The following is a 20051-nucleotide window of genomic DNA, read 5'->3' as shown; positions in this document are numbered from 1 at the left end:
TATTTGTTACTGTGTTAAACTTTATTAAATACTATAATATTTAAATTGTATTTTTTGCTGAAATAGAGATGTTGAAATTCAGTGTATTAGAGGCTTACTGGTAGCAGATGTACTTTTAAAGAAAGTAGATGATAGGTTGATGTTTCATTGGGTTTTAAATGTTATTTTTGCTGCCAAATATTTTGGACTCGATTTTCAGAGCACATTTTTTAAAACTTGGATAAGTGTGCTGGCATGTAAAATGGTACAGAGAAAATATACATATTTAAGAAAATTATAGGCTCTACTGAAACTTAAAATTGGGAATATATGCTTTTTGGCAGCATTTAAATAATGTAATGAAGTATTTTTTAAAGTCATTAGCAATAAGTTGAAACTAGCCCACTTCCACGTAGTTGTGTCCCTCTCTGTAATTAAGAAATGCCTTTAAAATTATTGGCCTTGATTTACAAATAGTTTTACTTCTTTCTTATAAGAAACCAGATCTCTTTCCTTTTCATTTTAAAGTTTTCAAAAAAGCCTTTTTTCTCCTCTTACGATTATTTGCATGCAGAAAAAAAATGTTTTTAGCACCTATTAGTAATCATTTTTCAGTGCTGAAGACTGTATGTATTTATATATTTACATATAAATTAAATGATAAAATAATGTGATAAAATTTTATATATACATATATGTATATATGTATAAAATCTGGTGACTTAAGTGGAATAATTCATGGAAAAATGAGATTTGAACAGGGTATTGAAGGCTTGGCCCAAGGAGATGGGTGTGTACACACACACACACACACACACGTGCACACATGCAAACTTGATTCATCTGTCCTGTAACCAAGTTTCCTTACCCTCAAAGCAGTGGTAAGTGGTAAGCAGGTTAGTTGGTTTAATCAAATTCTTCCTTGAATACACAGAGCCTTTCTCTGTGTGACTCAGTAACATGCTCCTCCAACATTTCTTCAGTGGCCACTGATATTCCAACTTCTGCATTCATTCTTTTCTCTAGAGATACTCCCTGTACTACTTCATGTCCTTCCCATGGTTCTAGCCTATGATCCAACTGAGAGTTGAAGATTTATTTATTTATTTGAGAGAGAAGGAGAAAATGGGGCGGGGGGAAGAGGGAGTGGGCGCATAAGCCGGAGGGACCGAGGAGAGGGAGAGAGAGAATCTCAAGCAGACTCCATGCTGAGTGTGGAGCCGCACTCAGGGCTCCATCTCACCACCCTAAGATCACGAGCTGAGCCCAAACCAAGAGTCCCAGCTTAACTGGCTGAGGCACCAAGATGCCCCAACAGTTGATCATTTTTGAATATTATACTGACTCCTTAAATTCAACATGTTTAAAATTTAATAAATTATACTGTGTATCCTCTCAACCCACTAACTGGAGCTGCTTGCCTCTGTGTCTGTGTTTACTGTTACTCTTACTGATATCCTTTGTCTTAAAATTCTATTTCTCAACTACCACTCCCTTCTTTGAAGCTCCCCTCCAGTGCCCTAGGGTTATCCTAGCAAGTCTCTGAGCCCTGTCCTTGGGGTCCACAAAGAATCCTTTGACTTGTGTTTGGTCACCAGCTTTTAGCCTCTGCCTCCACCCCCACCTCCCATCCCTAGACTGGTATCTTTGTTATTATCATCCACAATTCACTAAGGACTTAAGGTATTTTGAGTCAAATGTCACCAAGCCGGCTTAACAGTAGGATAGAGAGCCCAAAGAAGATAAAGAAGAGGTTTCAACAACAGAGTGGCTGAGGCCTTAGAATAGAAAACATGAAAGTATTTTGTGCTGAAACTAGGGAGCAAGAACAGGGAGCTTTTTCTCATGTTATTTTAATCCCTGGTCAGGGACCCTTTTCATTAGGTGTGTGCTTGCTGTGGATCCTGGACATTTGCTGAGGTTCTGGCCATCTTTAGTAGAGAAGCTTCATTTCGTCCATGCCTCCTTAGTCCCATGGTCAGTGGGTAATGTTTTTCCAATTTATTTAGCTAATACCTATTACACATCTAATGGTGATACTCCGTTCCTTGTTATAACAGATTAACTCATGGAATAAAAGTGAGGAGTTCAAGAATATGCCTTCTTTGCCCCAAATTATTTTCCCACAGCCACTTCCCAATGCCCAGTGCAATATTACCCTAATACAATATGTAATAGACAGTTTCACGGACTATCCTGCATTTGGATTGTTGACATTTCCCATGTCTTAGTCTTTTCCTTTACTAAACAAAACCTCTCTGTTGTTAGCACAATAACTGAATGGTTAAAAAAAAAAAAAAAACAAACGTTTAACTTAAGCATATTTTTTTTCCATTGGAGTTTGGTTGCTGATTAAAGCATTTAGCAATATAATTAAAAGTAATTTAAATAGCTAATTAGATAATGTGATAGTTTCCAGTAATACATTCCTTTAAACAAAGCATCCATCATTTAGGAGTGTAATTTATCACTGGGTTACTGATACAAATGCAATTATATGTTAAATGGAAGAAAGCATCCACAAATCAACTCTGGCTGTCTGTAAAAATTGCCATATACATAACTTTTGCATAATTCTTACAGGGTCAAAAGAGATACATGGAAAATTTTGGCCTCCACATTTTAGCTGACTTTGCAACTGTCGAGGGTCTGGTTCTAAATCATATTTTTGACAGTTAAGAACCAGAATAAAGCTTTCTCTACATACATATGTTTTGACAAAAATTGACTGATGAATTTAATTAACCAAATTGTCCACTTAGTCAAACAAATGCTTTAATTGTATGATTTGCTTATTTGTTTTGTTTCCTTGTTAAATTAACTTGCTTTTTAACTTAATTTAATTTAATTGTTTAAGTTAAAATATAGCCAGATCAATTCAATGTTTGGAAGCAGTTTCAATGTTATTTTTAAAATAGTTATACCAAAGTTAAGAAACAAATTGCCTTTTAGCAAATGCTAAAAAATATCCTGGAAAATTCTGATTTCAAAAAACTTTTATTAAAACCAAAAATAAAAACCAAAGAAACAAAAACAACCCCTATGATTCCATACCTAAGTCATGAAACTGGATCCCTAATTTGGAATATTTTTATTATTCAATGATTCCATTACGTAAAATACTAAATACATTAATGAAAATGTCTTTATCCTTGAAAACTGAAGTCTCACTTATTTTTTAGAAACCTCACCATTAAAAAGGATGTCATGTTTAAACAACCGTCTAATTTCAGAATGATAGATAAACAAGGATATTTTATTTTATTTTAGGAAAAATAGAAATGCATATTTCAGAAATTCAGTGTCTCTCTATTGGCGGAATACCCTGTCAAAATGTTGACTCAAGAGCAAACTTTAAAAATAATGTTACAACCAACCTCTAATTATGTTAACTCTCTGATGAATGCTGTGGATGTGCTAGATTCTTCTGTGTGTGTATGTGTGTGAGAGAGTGACAGAGCAAACAAGGTGTTGAATAACAACCAGAATGGAATTACCTGTACGTGCTGCTTGAGAACTTTAAGGGACCTGCTCAGAAGTTATGCACGCGGTGTATGGTGCAATTGTAGCTTTTCTGAAACATTACAGAAATGACGTAAAAACTAATATCGTTCCCAATTTTGAAATAATCGTATGATTTCACAAACCAAATCATATATTTTTTTTTTTTTTTAAGATTTTATTTATTTGACAGCGAGAGAGGGAACACAAGCGGGGGGAGCGGGAGAGGGAGAAGCAGGCCTCCCACGGAGCGGGAGCCCAATGCGGGGCTCGATCCCAGGACCCTGGGATCATGACCTGGGCCGAAGGCAGACGCTTAACGACTGAGCCACCCAGGCGCCCCCAAATCATATTTTTTTTAAAGATTATTTAAGAGAAAGAGTGAGCAAGAGAGCATGAGCATGAGGCAGGAGCAGAGGGAGAGGGAGAAGCAGACTCCCAGCTGAGCAGGGAGCCCGATGTGGGGCTCGATCCCAGGACTCCGGGATCATGACCCGAGTGGAAGGCAGTTGCTTAACTGACTGAGCCACCCAGGCATCCCCCAAATCAATATTTCTTTTAAGTTTTAAGTGAAAATACTTAGAGTAATAAAATTTTTCTTTCTCTACCTCCACTCATTGTTTGTCTCCTCCCTTCTTTTATTTTCACATTTCATGCTTTGTAAAAAAGCTACAGGAAAAGTTGCATATATTTATTTAAATACATATTTTTGTATATGTACACATTAGTGAATTAATCAAATATTAATGCATATTTATAGCTATCATGTATGGATCTCTATAATTATTTCTATTATGTGGAAATCAACTTATTAGATGATTGGTAAACACTTAATTTAGAATTTCAATTATATGCTTTTAAAAGAAAACTTGAGTTTTTACAATTAAACATTTGACTTTCTTCCAATAATGTACTGATTATGTTCACAATCTTGGAGTGGGAAACGTAAACTTGACATGAAAAAATGGGTAATTCCCTGTGTAAAAATGAAATATATATGTTCAGCAAACATCTAAAATCAAACAACAAACTAAAAGAACATATTTGCCACAAATATAAAGGACCAATTTTTTTTTAATTTTCTTGTTATACAAAAAACTTTTACAATAGTGAACCATGTATAAATGTGAGGAGGCAATTCATAAATAAAAGGAATTTGAACGGTTGATAAACATGAAAATATATTCCATTGTACAAATAGAATACTGAAAAATTTGTAAAAAGGATATCGTATCATTATTTGTCTATCACATTGGCAAAATTTAAAGGAATTGGTAATATGTTGTTTTGAAATGAAAAGTGCTGCTGGTAGAACCGTACATGTTTACTAAGGTTTTTGGATATCTAGTTGTTGATTTTTGCCAAACTTGAAATATATTTCCCCTTTGATCCATCAATTTCATTTATAAAAACATACATAAAATACATCTGGATAATTATATTTTTTCTAAAATATTATAGCTAAGGTACACAAATATGTTTATACTTCTTTACAGTATTATGACAAAAACACATGGACATTCCCAAATGCCCATCAACATAAGATCAATTATATAATGTTTATAGGTATATAAAATGCAGCTATTAAAATGAGGACTACAATACAGAAATGAAAAGAGATATTCATTAAAATAATAAATAAAATAAATCAAGGTGTCAAACAACATGTGTAGTATAATACTACCTGAATAAAATATAAAGAAGGGTAGGAGGAAACATATAATGTTTATTTGTTTTTCTGTAGAAAATTCTAATAGGAAGGTCACCACAATACTATCTGGTTATCTCTTGACAGTGAGGGGAAAGTGTGTGGAGAGAGCTGAAGGAAAATTTAGTTTTTCTCCATATAAATCTCCACTTTCCTAAAGAACACTTACTATCAGTATAATTAAATTATAAAGTATAGTGATTATATTATTTTTTACTGAAAAATGAAATCATGTTTTAAAATTGAAATAGAATACTTAAGATTATATAAACTCAACAAAAATGCAATTTTTGGTAATAGTTTCCATAAAACAAAATAAAACAAGACACACGTAGGATACCCCTGAGGTTTACCTGAGAATCTTTCTCTACAAACTGGATAATATTTCTACATAGACTTTACCTCACATACCAGCCAAATTTTTAGAAAATCCGAGTATTCTTTATAAGAAAACTGTATTAGATAAAGTTTTATGAAATAGCTGTTATTCTTAGATTTTTAAAAGTACTCTAAAGTTATTGAAGTGAGAAATACTCTATTTAGCTAAAATTGTTAACTGCAACTAGTTTATTTTTTGGTATTAGTTTACCCCAAACACTGGAAAAGCAAACACAGGTACTTTTCCTTTGTATGTCGTAAAGATGACTGACGTTTCTTCCTCCTCCTTCTGGTAGCTTTCAGCCGTGCCCCAATTCCGATGGCTGTGGTCCGCAGAGAGCTCTCCTGTGAGAGCTACCCCATAGAGCTCCGCTGTCCAGGAACGGATGTCATCATGATAGAAAGTGCCAACTATGGGAGGACTGATGACAAAATTTGTGACTCTGACCCTGCTCAGATGGAGAATATCCGATGCTACCTGCCAGATGCCTATAAGATTATGTCTCAAAGGTATGATACTTCTAATCTTTTTTTTGTGCATTTAGTATAAACTCTCAACATGAATCTGTGTGACATATTGAGGATAGGTAAGAATACAAATAGCATTGTATATTTTAGAATAATTTGAATTACTTTTTTGGGGCCCCTGGGTGGCTCAGTCCTTACACGTATGCCTTCGGCTCGGGTCATGATCTCAGGGTCCTGGGATCGAGCCCCGCATCCGGCTCCCTGCTCAGCGGGAAGCCTGCTTCTCCCTCTCCCACTCCTCTGCTTGTGTTCCTGCTCTCGCTGTGTCTCTCTCTGTCAAATAAATAAATAAAATCTTAAAAAGAAAAAAAAAAAGAACTACTTTTTCAATTTCAAACTGGTTTCCCATATCACTAAAGTGCTGGTATTAGAGATTGAAAATGGCATTTGGAAATTATTAAAATTTATTAGATTAGTTATTCGGTTTCATGGTGTACTCTGACTTCTCTAGAACTGGGCTCAATAGATGAGAAATTAATTTATTTTTCACAGTTTTCAAAAACAGACTTTTGTAATTTTTCTCCAGAAATTTCAGAAAAATTATTTTACTGCTAATAAATATTTTCTATCAGTGTATGAAAAAGAAGAAAAGTTAATAGGCAATTTTTATAACCATTAATCAAAATGTAGTAAAAGGCTGTTGATTAATGATTATTTGGCCTTGAAAAACAATGAAAAAAGTATTACTTTGTTATCTAGTAATATTCATTTAAGGTATTCACAATATTACCATATTCAAATAATGTAAAATAAGGTAATATATATAATATATAATATCATTGGATAAAGAAAAGATCTTCAATTCTAAAGAAAATGGTCAGTGGGTATCGATATTATAGAAGGTTTAAATTATACTAAAATTTCTTGATAAATTGGCTAAATATTATTTATATATCTCTTAAATATTTGTTCAGTATTACTATGATTTCTCAGAAATTAGTGAAATCATTCATTTACTATAAGCCTTCATACTTTTTTTTTTTAAAGGTTTTATTTATTTGAGAGAGAGAATGAGAGAGAGAAAGAGAGCATGGGGGGGGCGGTCAGAGGGAGAAGCAGACCCCCCGCTGAGCAGGGAGCCCGATGTGGGACTCGATCCCGGGACTCCAGGATCATGACCTGAGCCGAAGGCCGTTGCTTAACTAACTGAGCCACCCAGGCACCCCGCCTTCATACCTTCTGACTATATGCTCACAAAGTAATTTTAAAATAATCAGTAAGTTACTTATTTAGTGAATTATTTTTTTCATTAGGATTTCTATTTAGCCAGTTATTTTCTTTTATTATTTAAGGAGTTCTTAAAATATGGGGGAAGTCATAGCATATGTAAAAATAAACAAATTCAAGTATATAAAATCACGTACAATAGTTCTCGAGGCTTACCTTTCTTGTCCTTGAGGAAGCCTGCATTGTTTTTAGCTATTTGTCTTCTTGATGCTTAAAATTCTGATATGTATGTTTGTGTGTGATTAATAAATTGATAGTATCTTATTTTTTATAAATTACTGTTGTATAAATTGTTAGTAGAAATTATAACGTGCCCGGTTTTTGATGATCAAAACATCTGAAGTATGCTTGAAGGATAATGGTCTCTCTGGGCAAATCTAAGGGCTTTTGTTTGTCTATTTTTAAAATGCTAACTCATGCTAAGGTGAATATTAATGAGAAATAAGATTTTAAAATTAGGGATTCCATTTGATGTAAGTTTGGTTGTGTTCGGTTCTTCTTGTGTGTCTCTTTCTTATCTCTTATTGTATGTCTCTTCATGTTATATATTTGACATGCCTCCAACTATGGTTAAATTCTCTGATGTTATGCCTAAAAGAAGTCTAATTACTTCATTGTGTGTAGGTGTTATAATGGTGTCTGTCCTGAGTGATTTTCCGTGTGTAGTATGAATGGGCACTATGACTAAATTTTTATTTTATTTTATTTATTTCTGTCAGACCAACAAACAAAAATGGCTTCTTTAAATCCATTCGAGGTGTAGGTTGAGGAGGAAATTCTGCTTTTCTGTGATTAGCTTTTCATTTTAAATGTAGCAGAAGCATTAACTTCACTAGCTCTTTGATCTCTTCATGATTTTCATTGAATTTGTTTTAATCCTTTTATTGATATTATTAATGGCTCCCAAAATAAGCCCTTAATCTTATAATTATTACAAAAAATAGTTACAATGGATCCTCTCAAACTGCTGAATTATATGGGATGTGTCTGTAAAGTGACAAATCTGAAGAGTAAAATTGCTTTAAGCACCCTGAGTGAATCATTTGTGGAAGCCCCCTGGTGGTTTCTCAAGTAAGAATTATCAGCTGAAATAACTGTGGTTAATTTTGTATGGAGGCAAGTTCCTTGGTTGTATTTGGACTGCTAAACATACTACATTTACACTTGTTCAAAATAAATGCTTTTGACTCTTAGAAGAAGTCAGGTTCCATCTTGTAAGTTCCTAAGAGATGAGATGGCCATGTCAGCTTCAGCTGCTTTATAATTAATGAACTTTCACTGTCCTGCGAGTGACAGCATGTTAAATAATGCTAATAATTTCTAATTATGATATGGATATATCATATTAATAATGATACGGACAGCTTAAATAATCCATTTGAATTAAAATTATAATGGGGGAACTTTTCTAAAAGATATTTAGATAATTATTGTTTTTTCTCATTTAAAGTTCTAGAAAGACATTATATCAGTGTCTAAACATTTTTAAGCATGTCTCTAGATCAGAGGATTATATTACAAAATACAAAATGTTTTTGTGTATCCTTGTATAACCTCGTTAAACAGCCTTCATAACTTGCTTCAGCCTCATAAATTAGATGTTACAGGCAAGGACAGACATGAAATAGTATTCATGTAGATATTTGAATACACATTGAACAAATACATAAATAGAACCATATAATAAAATGTTAGTTATGTGTGAAAAACTGGGGACTTGAATCTAAAGGATGTGGCACTTGATTTCCATGTTTTTCCCCAGTAGAACTTTGAATCTGATACGTTCTCTAGAGTTGCCAGATTCCTCACTGTCTTGCCAATTACACCTCGTGTTCTCAAATCCAAGTGTGTTTTTACGCCATTTTGCCCTCATCACCTCCGAAAGTTCTGTGCTTTTCCTCTTCTTTCATTATCCTGCTAGAAGACTTATTAAAATGTCAGAAAACATTTCCTTATCCTTCTGGGAACTTGTATTCTCACTCACTTGTTATCATCTGCATCCTTTTTTATTGCAGCTAAACATTAATAAACCTGTATTATCACACCCCATACAGTTGCCTTGTCTAAAGTAAATTGTAGGCTTTTAGAGGGCAGACTTTCTCTTGATTTTACCTAAAACTAACTTCTGATGTGTTAATGATGTGTAAATGAATAAGTAAATGTGCTTTCCGATGGTGTCATGCCGCTTTTAAAAGCTTTCTTAATTCTATGATCTGACTGATTTTTATTTCTTTTTATTTTACATTTACACACTTCAGAGATTTAAAAAAATGGTACATATAGCTTTAGAACCTAAATGTGAAAATGACTGTTAGCAACTGATAACTGCAGAAATTTTACATTTTGAATGCAGCTGAGGTTTCATGTTATCTTTGGCTATTAATGGAAATATTTCCATTTTTAACTCCACCAACACTTGAAATTCCACAACATGGAGTGCACCGTGACGGCTCTGGAGTTTGGTGGATGAATAAGCTAGGCATGGTTCCTGCCCACACACCGATAGCTTTTTGGCAGATAAAAGACAAACAGATTATTTGCTCAGTATTTTATTTTTATCGCATTTATGTTTATTGAGGAGTTCAAGAAAAGGAAGAAAGCTCTTTTGGCCAGATAATGTTAAAGAGTGTTCATTGGAGAGAGAAGGTTAATCTGGTCCTTGAAGGATGGCAGGGTTGGTGGAACCAGAAGACACCAAAGTGGTATTAGATATAAAATATATTAGATATATAAGATATATTAGGTATATAAGGCACCAAAAAGAACATGAGGGGACAGCTTCCCTTCAATAATCCCTCACCCAACCTCTTCTTATTCTTCAAAAGCTTATTGGTGGCTGCTCTGCACTATTTAGTTTCTCCAAAGCCTCTTTGAAATGTGCCACGACTTGAGGTGAGCCTCCCACCAGTCTCCCCATAGGTCCAGTTCACATGCTCTTAAGAAACCTTGATAATTTGATGATAAACTAGCTTGATGCTATCCCCCTTGTCAATACAAAGTCCTGTTGGAGTTCTTCTTAGTAGTTGGACATAAACTCCATCTAAATGTGGGAAGTTTGAATATCATATGACTTCCTCATGCCGTCTTTTTGGACACATATTTTAAATATGTGCTATAACAGTATTACTTTATGTAGAATTGCATATATTCAAATTGAAAAGGCATTTGTGAACAGGTATATATGTATGTGTATATAGTGTACATTTATTGAGGTAATATACATATGGAAAATTGCTCTTATCATAAATATATACAACTCAGTGAATTTTCACAAACCAAGCTCATCCAACTGACAACCAGATGAAGACATAGAACGTTAACAGCATCTCAGATGTACCCCTTCATACTCTGCACCAGCCATTGTCCACTCCTGCCCCAAGTTTTGCTGCTATTGAGCCTTCTAATACCTTAAATCATTTTTGCCCATTTCATAATTTAAATACATGAATTCATATAACATATGCTTTTCAGGGTCTGCCTTCTCTCATTCGTTGCATGCGTTTTTATATGTAACATTACTGAAGCATTTTTATATACCATATAATCCACTTGTTTGAAGTATAATGATATTTTAAGTAAATTTACCAGTTTACCAAGTGATGCAGCATCACCATAAATCAGTTTTAGAGTACTTCCATCACCACATTAAGATCCTGATGCCCATTACTGGTAATCTCCATCTCCTTCCCACACCACACAATGACTAATCCATTTTCTGTCTACATGTCTATTCTTAATGCATTGTGTGTGTGTGTGTGTGTGTGTTTAAGATTTTATTTATTTATTTGACAGAGAGAAAGACAGTGAGAGCAGGAACATAAGCAGGAGGGAGTGGGAGAGGGAGAAGCAGGCTTCCCACCGAGCATGGAGCCCGATATGGGGCTTGATCCCAGGACACTGGGATCATGACCTGAGCCGAAGGCAGACGCTTAACGACTGAGCCACCCAGGTGCCCCCAATGCATTGCGTTTTAAGCTAGAAAGTGAATAAAGTCAAGTTAGATTTAGGGGCATTTCAGTGGGACAGTATCAAAGAAATAGCTGTTATTTCTGGAGGCATGGATAGAAATATGTTTCTTGTGTTTTGAATTCTCTTGGAATCAAAGATCATAATCTAGACATTTAACCAATACCCTCTTTAGAGTTTTCTATCAAGTAGAGATGTTAAATATATAAAGTAGGATGATTTTTTTTCTACTTAAATGAGTGATCTGAGTTTTACTTTTAATCTTCTACCAGCATTTTAGCAAGGTTACTTATGTCTTAGTCACAATGGGAACATGCAAAAAAAAAAAAAAAAAAAAGAGTGGGGGAGGGAGTGAGGAAGGGAAGAAGGGAGAAATAAAGTTGTTTCTCACCTTTCTGAAAAAGTTGTATTTTGGTTTATATCAGTACCACTGCAGGGGATTTTACAGCTTACAAAAAGATCTTGGTTTTTGTTGTATTCAATCCTGGTGAAGTTAAGAACTCTTACAATAGCAGTCAAAGAAGAAATGTCAGCAGCAGTTGCTGTGTGTACATAACTGGGTAAATGTTCTTCAATAACTATGTGTATATACGTGAGTTTTTCCATTTGAGTATTCTCCTTTGCTCCTTTAACAGAATTATTACATTATATCTTGCTTTTCTCTTATGAATCATAACAGATCAAAAATAATCCCTCATATCAGGGAGTTTTCCATTGAATGCATGTTCAGTGCAGTAAAAAGAACAGATGGACATAGAAACTATAATATATAACTCATTGTCTTAAGAATTACTGTTTTGTGCATATTTATTAAGAATAAAAGGAAAGGAAATGAAGGAAGGAAGATAATACCCAATTATCGAATCCGAAATGTAGAGAATATGGAGAAGCTGGGAAATTCCTGTCTGGAAGGCACTTATTTCTTCATTAATATTTCAGCCCTTTTCAATTCTGAGAATATACTTTGATAATGTCCTACTAAAATGCTTGTTAGTGCTTCTTGCTATTCATTTAAGTTTGAGTGAAATTATGTTATATATGTGTGCTTTGAAATTTAAGAATTTAGTAAGTGATTAAAATATTTCAGGATAGGTTAGGATAAAAACTAACAGCAGTTGTGTTGGCTGTCTCTTCCAGACCTTGGGGGATATTAACCCTTCATGCAGCCATTCTCAGTGTGTGGTTCACGGAAAATTTGGAATTCCTGAGTTCTTTCCAGGGATCCACAAGGTCAAAACTATTTTCATAACAATTCGGACTTATTATTTGCCTTTTTCATTGTATTAGGTATGGGTACTGATTTTGCAAAAGCAGTAGTAGGTAAATCTGATGGCATCTTAGGGATCAAGACAGTAGCAGCAATGTAGTTTAAAAAATTTCTCAGTTTTAATTTCTAACATGGTGCATAATAATATAACTCACATAAACTGATAGTCTTTGAGAATCTTAGTTATACTAGGAGTTAAAGAGGTCATGAGACAAAAGGGTAGGAGAATTGATGTTTTAGGAAATATTTCTTTTCATTTCTACTTATGGCTGAACATTAGTTATTTTTGTCTTCATTATTTTTATGTTGTTTGTTTTAAAATCATCTAGAGTTTTTTCATGAGTGAATTATTATTTTTATTGACGTATAGTTGACATACAATATTGTATTTCAGGTATACAACATAGTGATTCAACAATTATATATGTTATGAAATGCTCACCATGATAAGTGTACTTACCATCTGTCATCATACAAAGTCATTACAATATCCCCTGTGCACATTTGATTTATAAAGTATAAGCATCACTTTCTTTTTTCATTTATAGTGAATGGTCATGTTAGTTGTTTCCCCACCTCCAGGTTTTTAGATACTTTTACACTTTGTGGTCAGTCCGTAGAACTTGACATCTTGTGGAAAATATTTAGAAGATTATCACCAAGGAAAGAAAGATAATTTTCTGAAAAGGGGAGGATATAGGATAAAAGCACTGTAGTAATCATCTTCAGTATAGCTTAAATTGATATGGAAAAGAACAAAGCAAATTATGAACATAAATTCTGTCACTGATTAATTGGCTACCACAGGACTCTGGAGGAATGTAAGTTATAGTGAGATTTAGCAGACATTCAGAATAAAACCTCAGTTACTCTGTCATTACAGTAATTTTAAAGATTCCTAAGGCTACTGGGGGAGTGGGTCTCAAAGTATTTTGACTGCTATTTATGCTACATTTTACTGATGAGACTGAAGTACATGGAGTTTAAGAAATTCACCTAAAATTACTTACTATATGATGGCATAAGCATGACCGGTTTCTTTGGGTACAAAGCCCATGATTTTTTTTTACTACTTTTTCTCAGACATTAAAAATAATTTATATTATCAGAAAATTTTTTTCATTTCTTAGGACATCAGAAAAATCCAGTGAAAGATTCAAATCCATCCATAATTTATTTTTTTTAAGATTTTATTTATTTATTTGACAGAGAGAGATAGTGAGAGCAGGAACACAAGCAGGGGGAGTGGGAGAAGGAGAAGCAGGCTTCCTGCCGAGCAGGGAGCCCGATGTGGGACTCGATCCCAGGACCCTGGGATCATGACCTGAGCCGAAGGCAGACGCTTAACGGCTGAGCCACCCAGGCGCCCCCAAATCCATCCATAATTTATATAATTCAATCAATATGTTGGTTAAAAAAAATAAAGTTTTAACAAGAAACCAATCTTACAGAATTGATCAATATAGCCATTGAGTTATACTTTTAGGGAAATATCCTTTCCTTGCTAGCTGATTATTTAGGCATTTTACCTCTAGCTGTAGTTTTAATATTCAGGGTATAATATGCTTGTATAAATAGGAAATGTATTCAGTTGTTATTGGTAATATAATACTTATTTACATTTATTGTGTGCTTCTTGTTTGCCATAAACTCTGGTAAAGAATTCACCTTTCATTAGTTCATTAATTCCTCCCCATAACACTAAGCAATACCTATTGTTATCACTCCCATTGTAGCAATGGGGTAGTTAAAGCACATAGAAATTCACTTGCTGAAGAATTTATTTTAAGTCAATACACTTCTTATTTGAGAGATTGAGACTTTGTTCATTATAGCAAGGGTGATAAAATGATAAAGTATTTAAAATACTTAAGAACTATGCTCTTGATCATCATCATTATGGTGAGAAAAGAAACTCATTTTCTCTCATGCAAACATTCAACCAAATATTGGATTGGTTTGACTCAGGTTTTATCCATATCCAATTACAGCCATATGCAAATTTTTATTATTGAATTTCTTAGTGGAAATAATTCAGTTGTGAATCTGAAGCTCTCGAGACTTTCAGCCTCTTTTTTTATATGAATCAATTGTGTTTATAAAGTGTTTTAGGTCATTTAATGCTTCTTGGAAAAACAAGCATTGATAGGACAAAGCTGATTGTATAACTAATACTAAATATTTCAGCTATAGCTAATAACTATTTATAAGCAAGATTTTTTTTGAGAACTTCCTATAAGCCAGATAATGTTCTAAGCACTTTACATGAATTAACACATTTAATTCTTCCCTTACTCCTGTTTAATGGATACTATTGTCATTTTTCACTGATGGTGGAACTAAGGCACAGAGAGTTTAAGTAACATCCAAAAGTTACATGGTGCCTACAACGCTGAAATGTTAGCCTACACAATCCAGCTCCCAAATCCATGATTACTATTGCAATTCATTGCCTTGTGTGCTCTGTCTAAAATATGCACTATTTTTTAGAAAAGAGACTGACTTAGAAAACAAGTATGAACAAATCCTTGTTACTGAAAAGAAAATATACATGTGTCTTTATGTTTGTGTGTGTGTGCATGTTTATCCCCCACACACATGTGCTATTAGTGGTTGCTTATCTTTTTCACATACAAATAATGAAAACATGGCATTTAGCTTATTAAATTATATGGCATTTATTTTCTGCCTTAGGATAAATTTTCAGGCAAAAACACTTGAGTACTTGTGATGAAATATTTAGTTTAAAAATATCTATGAAATAAGATTTTCCTTTGAACATTTTGGACTTGGTGGCGACACAATTATCTATGGCAATATTTCAGTAAAAAAAAAAACACTGGTTATAATGGGGAATAAGTTGAAATTTGTATGGCATATGGAAATAAAATAAAATGGATGTCAGTAATGTAAACTATGGAACAGGGAAGGCTTATGAGTTAGAAACTAAATACATCACATGAATACTTTGAAATACTTGTAAATGAGAAAATCTATCATGCCAGCCTTTCTTAATTAAGATTGAATATAAGTAACAGAATGCTTTAAAATTTCTAGTGTTTTATGTAATGAGATTTTAGATGGCGTAAATGTTCACAAAACTTTTGCTAATAAGTTATAAAGATGAAAGTGGATCTTTATTTGTAACACACTATAGTAACTTTGATTATATGAGTTTATTCTTCTTTAGTGTTTTTATTTTTCATATCTTGCAAAAATTCAATTATGCTAAATACATTGCTAAATTTGCCTCTGTGAATATTCTATTAGCCACAAGCTTTAGTTGATCCATTGTTTCTTTATTATTAAGAATATTACCAAATACAGCTAAATGTGAAAAAAAAAAAGAATACTACCAAGTATAGTTAGTAAGTCATTCTGTGTAATACATTTTGAATCTTCCCATTATGTGCTGATGTGAGAGTACTTTAACTCTGAGAAATGTTATTTCCCAAGTTGTTGGGGAATTACTATTATCCTAATATTTATTAATATGAAAAAAATGCATTAATTGATACCAGTTTCCATAAAATTAGATGTTTATCACATGTATATCAGGAAAATATGTAAATCATATTTATTTGTTTTTACCAAATGGCAAAAGCAAAATATGTTTTTCTTGCATATCGGCTGATTTCAATAGATAAATATATGTGTGTATTGGCTTGAAAAGTCCTGAAGTCTTTCCAGAATGCTAGTACCCATAACTGTTGGTACTATCAACCTTATGGAAATAAACATTTGGAGCTGTTCCTTAGACTTATTAGTGTATTGAGGAAGTAAATGTTTGGAAAGGAATAGAAGTCTGCAGGAATACTGCAATATAAAAAGAAGAACACATACTTTAGAAGCAGTAAAAAAGGCAAGAAGAGAGGGGTGGTACAAAAGGAGGAAACTGGATGACTATAAGTTTGAAGGTGAGATGATATTTAACTGAAGAGAACCTTTTCAGCTAAAATTATTTACATTGTTGATTTATTCAGAGACATTTTGATGTTCCCAAACCTTTACCACCAATCACCTAAGCAACTCAGGATACTTTACAATTAATTAATATACTTCTGAAGATCTGAATTCACTTCTCAAATATAGTATACTCATGCTATGTAAAAGATCCTGACAATCCTCTACCAATATGAGCATCTTATTAAAAATAGTATTGTATTATCACCTCCTAATTTAATAACATTGACTTGTTTGTTTCATGATAATAGGAGTTTTTGCTTTATTTTCAGAATTATACTCATGAAGCCCACCAAAGCCTATAGATAACATCATTATATATATAGGTATATATATATATAGGTAACATCATTGAATGTGATATATGTTACCTATGTGTTTCTGATATATATTTATACATTTTTAATTTATATACTAAATTTTACTATTTTTCTCTAAACAAACCAGAAATATTTTTTCTTTTCATGATGTTATAAAAATTCCTATGACCAGTTTCATCATTGATAACCTTCTAGAATATGGGACTTATTTCTCTGTAGGTATTTTAGAAATTAGGGTCAGAAAAAATGTACTTCTTTTTCACAAATTAGTCTCTGCAAAATTTGTCATAATAAAAGGCCCTTCACCTTTCCAGGGAATTCAAGTAGATCATCCTTGCCTGAGGAGATAGGATTCTGAATTACTTTCCAACTTGAGTTCTAAAGAAATTGTAGAGTCCTTCAAATGACTTTACATTTAATTATTTCCTCCAGTAGCATTTCCCTGCTGTGACATAATAAAAAAAAATACTACAACTATAACAACAAACATTATGTGTATTACAATATTTCACTGAAAGTCATGGAAGTGAAAAGGAATAAACTAATAAAAGCATGACAGGCCCACATGGATATTGGAATGGGATATGAGCCTCCTTCTGCAAACTAACAGAAAATGTGTCTCAGTGAATGTTGTGAGGTACAAACACATACCTAAAGTGTTCCACGTTAGTGCACACAAAGGAAAAGATCATTCTTGAAGCGATGTAGCTGGATGCATATGGGTTAGCTGTAATTGTATTATGAAAGCATGTCAGCAGCAAATGATAAAAAGAAGCTGCAACATAAATCTTAACTCCTAGATTCTTTTAGTCTGTTGTATCATAATTTCTTGCAGAAAATAATTGAAGGGAATGTTGTTTTGATGGTGATAGCATGAACTCAATGTATCCTTAGAGTGGCAGCTCTGAAAGTAGTATGCCCACACACTGCTGACAGCCTGTGCACACACACACACACACACACACACACACACACACACCGACAAGTAAAAGGAACACAACTTCTGAGATATAAGTGTATAGGGTATTTATGATGTGTATTTCTAAGATGCAGATTAATTTCAAGAAAAATGCCATATATTTACCCAGGAATCCAATAGTTAAGTGTTATCTAATGGTTCAAGATTTCAGGTTTACTTTTTCTCTCATTTATTAAGAAATAAAGAGATAGGGGCACCTGGGTGGCTCAGTTGGTTAAGCGACTGCCTTCGGCTCAGGTCATGATCCTGGAGTCCCGGGATCGAGTCCTGCATCAGACTCCCTGCTCGGTGGGGAGTCTGCTTCTCCCTCTGATCCTCCCCCTGTCATGCTCTCTGTCTCCCATTCCCTCTCTCAGATAAATAAATAAAATCTTTAAAAAAAAAAAAGAAATAAAGAGATACGCTTCTTATCCATTTATGTTATTCTTTTATTTAAAAATATTTTTATTTGTGGGGTGCCTGGGTGGCTCAGTCAGTCTTCAGCTTAGGACATGATCTCAGGGTCATGGGATCAAGTCCTGCGTCAAGCTCCATGTTCAGCAGGGACTCTGCTTGAGGTTCTCTCTCTCTCTCCCTCTGCCCCTCCCCCCACATGAGAGATTCTCTTTCTGAGTAAAGCGTTCTGGTTCTGGGAAAACCCTTAATACACATGAAATTTACCTTTGAAACTCGAAGAGTTTTTTTTTTTTTGGTCAGGGGAGGGATTCTTTCATTTCTTTAACTTCTGGGACCTTAGGTCTCATTTCTCTAGTATGTACAGTCTCTTTTTTTTTACCCCACTCCTTAGGCTTCATAGTCCTAAATAAGATTGTCATCACTTTCTTACTTTAAAATTATCTTTGGGCCTAAAAATGATTCCGGTCTCAGGCAAAGCACATGGCTAAAAATGAAGAAAGAACGCTCACCAAAGGTACATCTGTATTTTCTTGACAAAATGAGAAAAATAGTTGCTGGGAAGATAATCAAAACTCTCCATTCCCTCATCCAAAAATAATTTAGTATTTTATGTGAAATATCACCAATCAATAGAAATAACAGTGCTAGGCATAATAGTTTATATTACACATATAACCAATGCTATTACCATTTCTTCAAAGTGTTTGCTTTCCACTTAGGAGTTCATCTACACCGAAGCAAGAGGCTAAATTTTGAGCTATGAAAATGTCACTAGATGGATAAGAATGTGGCTTGGGAATGTCTCCACAGATCATTCCTTTAGGTTTGGTATTGAATAATCAAATTTTGTAGATTTTCTCTATTCTATAGAGAAAAGAGTTTGAGTAAGATAGGTCAAACCATAATCTTCCTTGATTTTTAGAGAAAATGGTCTTATCCTTGTGAATTTTGTCTCTCCAGTGTCATTTCATTCTGCCAATGTTGAAAACATCTTGATAGACCACATAAGGAACAGTCACCCACATACTGTTTACATTAGTAATTAACAGAGAATTTTAAGAGAGATTATAGGCAATGTCACCACTCCAACATTTTCCTCTTAATGAAATAACCGGCACAGTGGGAAGCCAGCTGCATTTTTAAACCCAGCAGGGGAAATTGTGGAATAGAAACTATTAAGTGTCAGAGAGAAGGGTTTGAATACAAAGTTTGCTATTAGTGAAAATGATAAGAAGTACTCTTACAAGGAAATGCTTCTTGGACAATCCAATCTCGGAGTTTAGAAAATTTCAGGATTCTTTCCAAATATATATTACCACACATTTAGTCACAAAGCATAAATAAGATAAGAATTCTCCTTGGCTTGTGCAGACCTTCCTTCATAAGACTAGAACAAAAATTATTTAAATAGGTTATTTTACATATACTCATAGATTTGGGAATAATGTAGTCATCTTTCAGCGTTCAGAATATTTTCAGAAAGAAAAAAAAATAGCAGAAACAGCAGCTCTTTGGAAAACTAAGCTTACTAATCCCTTTCCTCTCAGTTGGTTTTTTGTTTTGTTTTGTTTTGCCTGTTTTCCCTTCTGGCATTCAGTTAGTTTAATGACACCAATGGCTAAGAATGATTCCAATCCCAAGTAAAGCACATTCCTAAAAATGAGAGAAGAATGCTTACCAAAAGTAAATCTGTATGTTCTTGATAGAAAAAGAGATAAACAGATGCTGGGGAGATAGTGAAAACTCTCCATCCCCTACTCTTCATGTTGAATATCACAAAATGGTTTACCTTGTGCCACAAATAACAATGCCAATTGAAGACTCAGAATCTCAGAATTT

At 33.8% G+C, this 20051-nt stretch overlaps 1 protein-coding gene across 1 annotated transcript in view; it reads left to right on the top strand.

Annotated features, from left to right (window-relative positions):
- ADGRL3 (adhesion G protein-coupled receptor L3) overlaps nt 1–20051 on the top strand; it is a 777343-nt gene that overhangs the window by 385797 nt on the left and 371495 nt on the right. Inside the window, exon 5 of the mRNA XM_081813155.1 lies at nt 5863–6076. Within this exon, the coding sequence (XP_081669281.1) occupies nt 5863–6076 (214 nt within the window). The remainder of the gene's footprint in view (nt 1–5862; nt 6077–20051) is intronic.

The sequence above is a fragment of the Leptonychotes weddellii genome, chromosome 2, assembly GCF_054177405.1.
Source record: "Leptonychotes weddellii isolate Sample4059 chromosome 2, ASM5417740v2, whole genome shotgun sequence".
NCBI classification, from domain to species: domain Eukaryota; kingdom Metazoa; phylum Chordata; class Mammalia; order Carnivora; family Phocidae; genus Leptonychotes; species Leptonychotes weddellii.
The sequence above is the reverse complement of the archived record's forward strand: the minus strand, read 5'-3'. Positions and strand labels throughout refer to the sequence as shown.